General features: G+C 50.0%; 1 protein-coding gene across 1 annotated transcript in view; it reads left to right on the top strand.

The window, feature by feature from the left end:
* FBN3 (fibrillin 3) overlaps positions 1–13,008 on the top strand; it is a 104,330-nt gene that overhangs the window by 53,251 nt on the left and 38,071 nt on the right. Inside the window, exons 26-37 of the mRNA XM_027844119.1 lie at positions 571–693; positions 2,596–2,721; positions 4,146–4,271; positions 4,459–4,581; positions 5,005–5,127; positions 5,545–5,670; positions 5,990–6,112; positions 6,822–6,944; positions 7,525–7,686; positions 9,286–9,354; positions 10,797–10,922; positions 12,274–12,399. Coding sequence (XP_027699920.1) covers positions 571–693; positions 2,596–2,721; positions 4,146–4,271; positions 4,459–4,581; positions 5,005–5,127; positions 5,545–5,670; positions 5,990–6,112; positions 6,822–6,944; positions 7,525–7,686; positions 9,286–9,354; positions 10,797–10,922; positions 12,274–12,399 — 1,476 coding nt within the window. The remainder of the gene's footprint in view (positions 1–570; positions 694–2,595; positions 2,722–4,145; positions 4,272–4,458; positions 4,582–5,004; positions 5,128–5,544; positions 5,671–5,989; positions 6,113–6,821; positions 6,945–7,524; positions 7,687–9,285; positions 9,355–10,796; positions 10,923–12,273; positions 12,400–13,008) is intronic.

Raw genomic sequence — 13,008 nt, 5'->3', positions numbered from 1 at the left:
ACAAGCAATTTTATTTTGTATTTATTTTCATTTGTATTGTTATCTTTTGTTTTTATATCACATATATTTCCCAATAGCTCTCTCACCCCTGTCCCTCTTCTAGGAGATCCATCCTTCATAAGAAAAAAACTAGAAAAAAAAAACCAGGTCATCAAAAATAGCTGAAACATTAACCAACTCTAACATCTGCCGCGTTCCACAGTCATCATTCCCCTCTCCTTCAATCTACAAAGAAGGGAGGGAGGGGCATTCTTAAGCTCTCTTTGGGGCCAAGTTTGATTATGCTAATTTCACAGGATTCAATTTGGTTCTTAACAAGCATTTATCAAGTACCTGTTACATGCCAGGTGCTGCCCATGGTGCTGAGGATCCTGAAGTGAAAGCAGAACAGTCCCTATCTTCAGAATGTGCAGTGATCATTTTCCCACCCTCCCCATCTCTATCCTCTGTCCCTCTCCACTCCTGTCCCACTCCCATTCCCTCAGTTTCTCTCCCCTCTCCATCAACCTGGATGCAGCTTCTGCTCACCTGGCTCCAATGACCTTCAGCGCCACCTTCTGTCTCCCACAGACACCGATGAGTGCAGCGTAGGAAATGGGGGCTGTGAGACTCATTGCACCAACATGGAAGGCAGTTACCAGTGCAGCTGTGGGGAGGGCTATGCCCTGATGCCCGATGGCAGGGCCTGTGCAGGTAGGTGGCCTGGCGCTGGCCTACAGTGAGGAGGTAAGCTGCCCTCCTATGTGTGATTCCTCAGTCCAATCCTACCCAAGCCCAGGCCTTTAGCATCAGGGCCTGCCTCAGCCCATCCTATGTCCCAGAGCCAGGGTGTTTGCACCTGGGACAAACATCATAAACTCTAAATCAGATTGCACACCATCTTGGAGAGGGCGGGAGGGGGAGAAAAATTTAAAACTCAAAAGTTTGTGAAAGTGATTGTTGATAAATCAAAGTAAATTAATTAAAAAACATAAAAAAAATCATAAACTCTGCTTGAGTTGAGCAGCATGAAAGTCATCTTGATAGTTGTAGGGGAGGAGAAGTGTGTAAGAATATCCCCTTATAGGCCATGAGGAGCCAGGGACCCTGGACCCTGAGGGAGGTGACCCCAGGACACCAAGAAGTCACTTGGAGAGGCTGCCAACTTTTCACCCTACTCTCCCATCCCTCAACCCTATCTGACTGTTTTCAACTTCAAATATTTATTATTGATAGCAAGGTGCTAAGGTCAATTGTTTCTTGGCATCCAGGAAATCTGATTACAGGGAATGGGTGGGGCTGAAGGAGTGAGCATTCCAGTCAAGATCCAGATAAGATCTTTGCGGGAAGGAAGATGCATGAAGACTTGAATACTCCCACTCCCCCCCGACCCCCCCCCCCCCCCCCCCGACAATCTTGTTAGAGCTGGAGGGAACCTTAGTGAGGGAACAAAGACCCAAGGTTAGAATCAGAGCAGGGAGCCTGGTATCTGAACCTTCCACCTTCTAAATCTCTGTGCCTATAGTTTCTGCCCCCACCCCCTACCCTGAATCCAGCCCTCTTTTGGCCAGGTTGTTGGAATCTGGACTTCTTTGAGGGCCCAGGGTGGTGGTAAGCAGGTGGCCCCATTGAGGTGAGGGTGAGGATTAGACATTCCCAGAAGTCCCTGGTTTCATGACTCAGGACAAGCAGCTGAAGAGGGATGTGTGTGAGGGTATACCCACCAAGTCCCCAGATGGACCTCTCCACACCTAGCTGGGTTCAGCAAGAAAGCATGAGAATCCGGGGATGGCAAAACTGAGGTTAAAAGACAAGATTCTCATACAAAAGGCCTCATCTCCCTTCCCAGATCTTGCTCCAACTTAAACCCACATCCTTGCCCTTTATCCCATGGTAGACAAGAGAATTCTGAGACTGGAGGAAGCAATCTACCTCCCTTCCCTCTCCACTCCAGGCATCCCTGCCCCTGTTTCCCTTTCTCAGCTCACAGAGTGCTCTACCACCTTTCAAACCAATCCCCCTGCTCATCCCCAGCCTCAGGAAAGTTTGAGAAATTTGAGGGCAAGACTTCCAGAAGTCCCCAGAATGGGGAAGGCATGGCTTTCCAGCAGGGGTTGAAATATGCTCTCCCTTCCCCAGCCATGCCCTGCCTGAAAGGTTCTCCTCTCTGGGGGCCAGTGGGGAATGTCCCCTAACCTGCCACTATCCTTGGGCTCCTAGGCATCTTGGCAGCTCCTCTCTCCTGGCATTGAGGTGGACTGGACTTCCTTCCCCTCTGCTATTCTGGGCTCAAACTCTGGCGCCTGAGTGGTGGCCTCTCCCTCTCCTTCCTCCTCACTGGGGAGCCATGGAGATGGTGCTCCTGAGATGGTGCCACAGTTAAGTTGCCCCCATTTACCTTCCTGTCACTAGCTTTGTGCCACCATAGCTCTTCTCTATCCATCTCCTTCCTTAGAGGAGTTTAAACGCTGTCCCTAAATTTTTCACCCTGGAGCAAAACACTGTTGGCCCTGCCCTAGTTCAAGCTCTGGCCAGCTCCAACCCTAAACTCATTCCCAGACACAGCCTCTTCCCTACCTGCCAGCCCTAATCTCTGTCCTCCTCCCCCTACCCCAGACATCGACGAGTGTGAGGAGAACCCAGACATCTGTGACGGGGGCCAGTGTACCAATGTGCCCGGCCAGCACCGCTGCCTCTGCTATGATGGCTTCATGGCTACCCTCGATATGAAGACCTGCATAGGTAAGAATTTGGGGGTGAGGAGGGTGGGGAGTGAAGCTCCAGGAGTAACAAGGACCTCTGACGTGCATCTTTGGATAGGGTTTTGACTTTCATTTTCTCATCTTGGCTTTGAAACGGAAGGAACACTGGGCTCGGTTTATTATCCCTATTTTACAGATGGGGAAAAAGAGAAGTCACACAGTGAGTCAGGGACATAATTAGTTTTCAAACTTGGCTCCTCTGACTCACAATCTGGGGCATTTCCTATTGCCTCTCATCCTGACTATGGCCAGAATAATCTTCCCAGCTCTGCTCTCTCCCCTGACTCTGGCCCTTCAGGACCTCAGTGGGTGGGGGACAGAGGGGGAAACCTCAGCTACCCACAGACCAGCAGACCTTTCTGGAGCTTTTGCCTAGACATTCTCAGTTCCCCCTTTCCCTGTGCCCTACTTTGTCTTTCTCTCCTCCTGCTTCTTTCTTCTTCTGCCCCTTCTCCTCTCTCCCATCCGTGGAAGCATAAATGAGTCTAGGGTCTTGGATAGGGAATCAAGGCTTGAAAATAAGGAAGAATAGACATTGAGGAAGAACTGAGGTCTCTAGGTGATCACAAACTCAGTAAGAGCCAACAGTAAGGCAAGGTAGCACCAAAACCTAATGCAGTCTTCATCCACATTGAGAGAGGCACGGGCCAGGATGAAAGAAGAGACAGTGCCCCCCTACTCTGTAAGAATGTGCCTGGAATATTGGGGTCGGTTCTGGAGCTGTATTTCTAGAGGGACATAAACCAGCTGGAGAGCAGCAAGAAGAGGGCAGCCAGGGAGGTATGGGGCCTGAATAAGGGCTGTGGCATATAAGGACTCATTGGACAAACTGGGGATACTGAGCCTGAAGGCTTAGGTCAGGGGACAATTACTGTTGAGCAGATATCCTGGTGCCAGAGTTTAGACTCATTTTGCTTGGCCCCAGGGGGCAAAATTAGGCCCATTAAGGACAAGTTGTAGAGAAGCCAATTTCATCTCATTAAGAGGGGAGGAAATTCACTCCTATCTAGAGTTGTCCCACAGGGGAATGGGCTGCCTCGGAAAGGAGTGAGCTCCCTGTCACTAGGTATCCCAGTAGGTGCTGAAAAGGCCACGAAGGGAGTTTCTGTATGGGATAAGAGGTTGGACTAGATGGTATCTGAGGTCCTTCCTGTCTTTGTAGTTTAAGGGTTCTAGAATGCTTTCCACTTATCCCATCTGCTTCCTCTCCCATTCCCTAACCTCCCTCCCATCTCCCTTCCCTGAAGGATACCTGGCCCTACACTGCTGCGGGTGTCCCATGCTCCTGGCCTGGGTTATCTCTGGCTTTGGCTTTGAGGGTCCTGTTCATTCTGCCAGGGCAGGGGGAAAGGGCAGGGAAAGAGGAGACTTTCCAGCAGGAAACTTAGAAACTCTTCCTCTCAGATGTGAACGAGTGTGACCTGAATCCCAACATCTGTCTCCACGGCGACTGTGAGAATAGCAAGGGTTCCTTCATCTGCCACTGCCAGATGGGCTATTTCGTCAAGAAGGGCACAACAGGTTGCACAGGTAAGTGGGACCCTGCTGGAACCGGCCAGCAACCATAGCCAACATGGGTCAGAACTCAGGGGACCAACCCTCCACCCCATCACCTCCTGTCATGGCGCTATAGCACCAGGCCCTCTGCCCTAGGATGTCAGAAATGCTCTCTTTACCTACACCACTACCTCTCTCCTTGTTCTTTCTGCCACCGTAGACATCGATGAGTGTGCCGTTGGGGCCCACAACTGTGATGCCCGGGCCTCCTGTGTCAATGTGCCTGGCACCTTTCGCTGCATGTGCCAGTCAGGCTGGGTTGGTGATGGCTTCAAGTGCCATGGTAAGTCTTGAGGGATTGGCAAGATGAGGCGTGATTGTGGGTGGGCAGGGAGGAGTTATCAGGATGTAAGGGGGAAAGGGTAAAGAACAATAGGTATGGGGTGGCACTGGGCCTGTCTCCCCTCATCTCTATGTCCACATCTCTGAATGCTGAGCACCCTGGGGAGTGGGAGGCATGGATCTCCCTTCTTTGTGCATAGGCCAAGCTGGACTGGATAAGACAGAACTAATCTGGTGTTGAAGGTGGAAAGGGCACTGTGTTTGAAGTCAGAAGACCTCAGTTCAAATCCCATGTGTGCCATGTACTACCTGGCACATTGGGCAAATCCCTTAGTTTCTCACTTGACACCTGAGAGGGCTGGAAGAGATGACCTCTAAGCCCCCTTCAAGGTATTCATTCAGTCACCGTGTAATTTTCCCTCAGACCTGGATGAATGTGCCACAGAAGACCACGGGTGCCACGTAAATGCTGACTGTGTAAACTCTCCAGGTTCCCACCGCTGTGTCTGCCAAGAGGGCTTCTCTGGGGATGGCTTCTCCTGCGTGGGTGAGAGATAGATCTCAAGCCTCCTCGGGTGCTTGGCTCATCCTAAGGGACGTAGCCCTGCAACATGACTTCTGGGGGCCTTTGGGGAAAGGAGGATGGAGTCAAGAGGGAGAAGTTGTGGCCTGAACTAGGCCTTTGGGGGCTTCCTGATTGACTGGGAGAGTGAGTTATTGGGGAACTCAGTGACTGAGACCTCCAGAGTGACAGGCGAGGTCCTGAGTAATCGAAGCATGCCGGGAATGACTGGGGAGCCTTGAGTGACTGGAGGAGCCTGGATAATTGGAGGGGTGTCCCTGAATGGTCAGCCTGGGTAATTGGAGGGGTGTCCCTGAATAGTCAGGATGCGCCTTGAGGGACCAGAGGACCTTGAGTGATTAGTCAACCTAACTGGTGAGTACATGACCCCGTGACTCTCAGACAGGGATGAGTGCGCTGACAACGTGAACCTTTGTGAGAATGGGCAGTGTCTCAATGCTCCCGGTGGTTACCGATGTGAATGTGAGATGGGCTTCAACCCCACTGAAGACAGCAGAGCCTGCCAGGGTGAGGGCTTCTGGGGTACTGGGCTGGGCTGGGCCGAGGAGAGGGCAGGGATGAGAGGTCTGGTCCGTCTAGCTTGATAGGCCAACTTCCCTCCCCCTAAGGGCTGGAGCATCCATGTCCCCTGGGACATCTCAGCCTCAATGGTGGGAGATGGTCACTTGGGTTTAGCCTTGATGAGAGATGGACAAGAAAGCCAGGTCCTATCTGGGGGGGTGGGAGTTATCCAACATGGGATGGACAGACGACAGTCATCACTGTGCCCAGCTCTGGCCAAAGCCAGGACCAGGGCCAGGGCCTCAGTGACACCGAGTCCCTGCAGACATCGATGAGTGCACCTTCCAGAACATCTGCGTCTTTGGAAGCTGCCACAACTTGCCTGGGATGTTCCGCTGTATCTGTGATGACGGCTATGAGCTTGACCGGAGTGGAGGCAACTGCACAGGTCCTGAGGGTCCCACTGTGAGGAGGGGAGGGTCCTGGCTGGGTGCTCAGGAAAGTGAGGCATTGGGGATAGGGTGCTGGGCTTGACGTGGGTTCAAATCCCACCTTAGATACTTATATCAAATGAGATACTATTTGTAAGACGGGCCTGGCACATAGTAGGCACTTAATAAATGCTCTTCCCCTTATAAGTTTTATGACCCTGCGCAAGTCAATCTCTCCCAGCCTCAGTTTCCTCATCTGTAAAATGAAGATAATACTAGAACCTACCAGAGGGGGGTTCTCAAATGAGAACAAACATAAAGTACTTTGCAAATCTTAATACCATATGTACCATCATCATTATTGTTATTATGTCATCATCATTCAGCGGGGAGAGACGGTCCTACAGCAGCTGGGCTTTAGGAGTGCTGGCAGGTGTAGGGGAACAGGGGAAGGCTTTGACACTGCAAATTGACCTTTCTACCAGGGTCAAGTTGCCAAGCCAGAATGGGGGGAAATAGAGGATCTGAGAGATGGACTGTATCCTTGGTTTGGGATATTAGGGGTGAAGGCCAAGCTGAAGTCTAGTGGGAGTGTGAGCTAGAGGCTGGGACTGGAATCTAAGGCAGGGGTGAGGGTGGGAGTCTGCAGAGGAGGTGCAGGTGCAGCCCAGGGTGGGCTCCTGGGATTGGCTCTCCCTTGAACAAAGCTTCTCCTTGTCCTCACAGATATCAATGAGTGTGCAGATCCCGTCAACTGCATCAATGGCCTGTGTGTCAACACCCCGGGCAGCTACCTGTGCAATTGCCCCCAGGATTTTGAACTGAACCCCAGTGGCGTGGGCTGCGTGGGTGAGTGGCCGACCCGTAACTTGCTCTTCTTCCTGACAGCCAAACACCAGTACAATTCAACTAAAATGAAGGCAAAGCCAGTCTGAGTCCATTCCCAGAGACATTGGGTGGTCAAAATGGAGCTGGATTTGAAGCTAGGAGCTGTTGTTCATTTGTTTCAGACTCTTCATGACCCAATTTGGGGTTTTCTTGTCAAAGATACTGCCATTTGATTCTCAGCTCATTTTACAGCTGAGGAGATTGAGGCATACTGGGTTAAGTGACTCGTCCAGAGTCACACAGGCAGTAAGTGATTGAGACTGGATTTGAACTCAGGTCTTCCCGACTCCACCACCTAGCTTCCTGAAGTCAGGAGACCTGGGCTCAAATCTTGACTCTACTCATTACTGCCTATGGTACCTTAGGTAAATCACATAACTTCTCTGCACTTCAGGGTCCCAATAAGTGGGGAGGGGGGAGTGGATTAAACCCCATTTTGGTCTTGGGAGCTCAGTTCTCCCATCACCAAAGCCATGCATCAGGGCAGGGGCTCTCTTGCCTAAAACGCCCCTGTCACACCTGTCCTCTTCTGCCCACTCAGATACACGTGTCGGGAACTGTTTCCTGGACACTCAGGACCGAGGTGATGGGGGCATCTCCTGCAGCGCAGAGATTGGGGTCGGAGTCACCCGGGCCTCCTGCTGCTGCTCCTTAGGTCGGGCCTGGGGCAACCCCTGTGAGCTCTGCCCTCCAGGGAACACAAGTAAGTATAGGCAGAGTCTCTGACTCGCTTTGTCCAGGCCAGCCTCCCAGAGAGGAGTGGCCTGAGGATCCTAGCACCTCAGAGCTGGAAGGGACCTCACAGTGTAGCATCTACTCTCTATTGCAAGGGTTTTAACCTGTTTTTTGTATCAGGGACCCCTTGGGCAGACTTAGGGAATCCTCAAAATAAGGTTTTTAAATAAATGAAGGAAATGCAAGTTTTCCTTTACAAGTTAGTGAAATCACCTGTACAATTGATAGCATCTTGCTTGCCTTCTCAAAAGGGCTGGAGAGAGGAAGAGAAGTTAGAACTCAAAAAAAAATTTAAATAAATGTTAAAAAATAAATAAAGAATGGATTTTTTTAAAGTTAGTGAAAGTAAAGATGTAACTTTGTTTGCCATCCAAGTTCATGGACCCCCAGAAATCTCTCCACAAACCAGTTGGGAATTGATATACCCCAGGTTAAAAACTCTCGTTCTAAAGACAGCAGGAAACCTCTGGAGTTGTGTGGGGTAATGATACGGTCATATCTACAGTTAAGGAAACTCAAGTTGCCAGCATTGTGGAGGTTAGCCCGGAGTGAGAAGATACTTGAAGCAGAGAAGCCAGTCAGGAAGCCATTGCAATAATCTGGGAAGAGATAAGCCTGAAATAAGGTGGCGGTTGTGGGTAGGAGAAGAACTGGGATGGTAGAGATGTTGGGGAAGTAGAAAAGGCCAGATTTGATGGCTGATGGGATATGTGAGGGGAGGGAAAGGGAGGGGTCCAGGCTGAGCCTGGAAGTCTACAAAGATGGCGGTACCTTTGGCAGAAGTAGTAAAGTTTAGAAGAGTGGGTTTGGGGGACAAAGATCATAAATAAATAAATGTATCCCTATAAGATAGATAGAGTCACAAAGTGATACGTGAGGCCCTACGTGGGGATGGAAGAGATTTTTAACATGATATAAAGCATGGTTCCTCTTTTGTAAGCCCCTGCATGGCAGCTAACCCTGAGGGGTCTACACCCAAACAGATAGTGGGGACACAAATGGGGAGGGGGGCTGCACATGGAGGTTGTGGGGTTCAGGTGGGGAGGGGGGCTACAAACAAAGGCAGGGGGGCATATGGGGAAGGGATCCTAAAAATAGACACAGGCAGTAGGGACAGAGATGGAGAGGGGGGCTGCACATAAAGGTTGTGGAGGTCAGATGGAAAGGGGGACTATACCCAGAGTTGGGGAAGGACAGATGGAGAGGGGGGGCCTAAAATAGAGGCAGTAGGGACACAGATGGAGAGGGGTGCTGCCCATAGAAGTTGTGGGGGTCAGATGGGGAGTGGGACTATACCCAGAGGTAGTGGGGGACATATGGAGGGGGGCCTAAAAATAGAGGCAATAGGGACACAGATGGAGAGGGAAAGTGAACATAGAGATTGTGGGGGTCAGGTGGGGAGGAGGGCTACACCCAGAGGCAGTGGGGAGCAGGCAGGAAGCCTCATAGGACTTTGTGGAGACCTGGTCTCTTTCTGGATTCTTCTTTCCCTTACTGGGCTCAGTCTCACGCCTCCCTCTCTAGCTATGGGCCTCAGGCCCCTGATCTGCTCCCCATTTTCCTACAGCTGAATATAAGACTCTGTGCCCTGGAGGAGAAGGCTTCAGACCCAACCCCATCACAGTCATCCTAGAGGGTGAGTTCTGACTCTTAGCTTCTCCAAAGAGGAGTGCTGGGACTCCTTGAATGGCAGGAGGAAAAAATTCTGTGACCCCTGGAGGTGTGGGGTAGGGGGAGGGTCCTGACTCTCTCAGAGCATGAGAACAGCATGTGGCATCCACCTGTTGGAAGGCAGGGGAATGAGGTTGGAGCATGTGACTCCCATTACTGGGAAGGCCAACAACAGATTGAGATGTTGCAGACTTCAGAGAAGAAAACAGACACAGATGTCTGCTTGCCAGGAAACATTCCATCCCCACTCCTCCCCATTGGAGGAGTAACCGGCAAGGGGAGCAGTTACTACAATTCTAAGAACATGGCTGGCAAATGGGAACCGAAGGAAACCGACCTGGAGGCAGCTAGGACTAGAACGTGGAAAAAGAGGAAGCAGTTATCTCACGCAGGCATCAATTAGTATTTATTCTCTGAGACGGGCACTGTGCTAAACACTGGGGATCCAAAGACAAAGCCCAAACAACCCCTGCCCTCAAGGAACTTACATTCTATTGGAGAAAACATGTACACAACTAAGTACATGTAAACTATATGCAAAAATGGAAATTAATTGTACTAACCAGTGGGAGAAATCTGGAAAAATTTCACGTAGGAAGTGGCATTTGAGGTGAACTTCGAAGGAAATTAGGAGTTCTAAGAGGTGGATGGGGGAGGAGGGAGGAGTAGAGTGTTCCAGGTATGGGGGACAGCCTGGGCCAGGGGTGGGGAACCTGTGGCAAAGGGTCACACTTGAGGGCCTAGAGGGTCACATACGGCCTTGAGGATGAAGGTTCCTCACTTTGGGGCCCTGGGCAAAGGCTCCAGGTGGGACATGAAATGTCACAGCAAGAAGGCCAATATGGCTCCACCAGAGAGTGTGTAAAGAGGAATAATATATACTCAAGCAGAAAAGGTTTATATTTGTTTATATTTTGATCCAAGTTTATATCTGATCCTGAAGATATCTGATCCAAGTTTATATCCTGGTGTTTACTTAGCAGGGAAATGACATGGTCTGAACTGAGCTTGAGGAACATCTCTTTGGTAGTTGTATGAAGTGTGTGTTGAAAAGGAGAGAAACTCAAAGCAGCAAAATTAGAGAGACTTGAGCCCAACTAGGCTTATGCTCACCTGGGGCTTTCCTTGCCCTAACCTGAGCACACTGCTCATCTTATGCAAACAGATGCTAAGCAAGGACAGGTGGTGACTGGCCTGTAGCCCCAAGCCCCTAGAAGAGCCAGTGCCCAGCTCTGACAGTCCCTCGGAGCAGCAGAACACCGAGGAAGGTCTTCTTTGCTGCCCCCCCCCCAATTTCTCACTATTCCCAGCTACCAAGTGTGAATAACCTTGCCCAGGAGGGTCGAGGCTCAGGGCCTCTTGGGGGCCTTCAGCCTCTGGGAAATAAGACATGAGTTTCCTCTGCAGATATCGATGAGTGTCAAGAGCTCCCCGGTCTATGTCAAGGGGGAGATTGTGTGAACACCTTTGGCAACTTCCAGTGTGAATGCCCCCTAAACTACTACCTCAATGAAGATACCCGCATCTGTGAGGGTGAGTGCTGTCTGCCTATATACTGTCCTGGGGCTCCAGGCTTTTGGCGATTGGGAGGGCTGAGGCTAGGGTTCTAGCAGGGCTAGAATAGGCAACTCCTTCAATTCTTGGTCTGGTCCATGAGGCTAAAATTGCTCCTTTCCAGACACAATCAAGGGTTGGGACCCTATAGTATTAGGGGGTGAAACTTTGGTAATGACACAGTAGGAAAAAAGAGATGGCCTGCGGGACCTGGAGTCAAGAAGACCTGAGTTCAAATACTGCCTCAGGGACTTACTTGCTGTGATTTTGAACAAGTCCTGTAACCTCTTTTTGCCTCAGTTTCCTCCTCTGCAAAATAAAGGGGGTTGGACAATGACCTGTAAGATCTCTTCCAGCTCTAAATCTATGACCTTATTATCAATGTCTTCAGCCTAGAGTCCTTATTCTCTTTTTTTTAATCATGTTTTATTGATGTTATTTTTAATTTACATGGCTGTGGCTTCCTAATAACTGCCCTTCCCTCACACGACCCAATAGAACCTCCTTTGTCCTCAAGAAACACGGCCGACCAAACAAAATAAACTGGCACAGTTACCGTGTCTAACAAAGTATGCCTCGTTCTGCACCTGTTGTCCACTACCGCCAGGCCAAGAGGCAGGAGACATGCTTCACTGGCAGTTTGGTGAAATTGAGATTAATGGCTTCCTTGATTAGAGTCCTGGTGTCATTTTCAGTCCTGTCTTCCTTTACATCATCCTACTCCTTGTGTAGCTTGTTCTCCTGGCTCTGCTCATTTCACCCTGCATTAGTCCACACAGGACTTCTAAGATTTCCCGGAATTCCTCATATCTGTCATTTCTTAGGGTCTAATTCCATTCATGGGCCACTGTTCAGTCATTCCCCAGTTATTTCCCATCACCTCTTCACAAGCTCTGGGTAACAGAAATCATCCATTTCCCACATCCTACAATTGGAAGAGACCTTAGAAATCCTTGAATCTCAACCCTTCATTGTACAGAATGGAAAATAGAGACCAAGGGAAGGGAAAGAATTGCCCAAAGTCACCAGTGAGTCAGTGAAAGAGCCAAGATAAATCCAAATGTGACTACCAGCCCAGAGTTGTATCCCTTGCAATGAATGAATGCGTGGATGGTTGAGTGGATGGGATAGATGGATGGATGGATGGATGGATGGATGGATGGATGGATGGATAGATGAATTGTACTGAGTAACTGTCCCATAAGGTATGAATGGATGAATTGCACTGAATAACTATCCCATAATGTAGGCTATGACAAGGACAGAACAGAGGTACGAAGTGCTTTCCAGGGTGTAAAGGAAAGTCTGGTCTGTTTCCTTTTTCTTGTAGACATTGATGAATGCTCCACCCACGTTGGCATCTGTGGTCCTGGGACCTGCTATAACACCCTCGGCAACTACACATGTGTCTGCCCCCCAGAGTACATGCAGGTCAACGGCGGTAACAACTGCATGGGTACGAAGTATGATCACCAGGGGGACCAGAAAGGGGTATGGTGTGGGTATGGAGTGTAATCACAGGATCAAGAGAGAAAACTACAGGGAAGTATGTGTGAGTATGAAGCAGGATCAGCCAGGAGACCAGCATCAAGATTAGAGTGGGTATGATCACCAGGGGGACTGACAGAGAGCAGAGCATGGGCACATGGATGTGACCCCTGGCTAAGAGAAAGGAATGAAGGAGGTCATCCAAGCAGAAGAACTAGCAAATAGACAAATCAAAGCCCTTTGGGCTTGACCCCTGGAAGAGGCTGAGAGCAAGGACAACAGTGAGAGTGGGATGAACAAAGTTGATTGTGGTACCAATTTCTTCAGACTCTTTGCTGCCTGTTTCCCATGGGATTTGCCTATGGGATTCCCCTCCCTCTTTTCCCTCCCCACCTCTATCCCCCACTCTGCCTCATTCCTGAATTCTCATCTCCTTCCCTGTACTCAGGTACCCTATTCTCTTCACCCTCTGCTTCTTCCTCTCTTTCTCTCTCTGTTCTACCTCCAGCTTCCTCTCTCCTTGTCTCTCTCTTCTCTTCCCCTCACCTGTCTTCCCTTTTTTCCCATTTCTCCCCAT

This window comes from Vombatus ursinus, unplaced genomic scaffold (genome assembly GCF_900497805.2).
Source record: "Vombatus ursinus unplaced genomic scaffold, bare-nosed wombat genome assembly UNPS02014935.1, whole genome shotgun sequence".
Classification (NCBI taxonomy): Eukaryota; Metazoa; Chordata; class Mammalia; order Diprotodontia; family Vombatidae; genus Vombatus; species Vombatus ursinus.
Note: the sequence above shows the minus strand (reverse complement) of the source record. Positions and strands in the feature narration are given on the sequence as shown.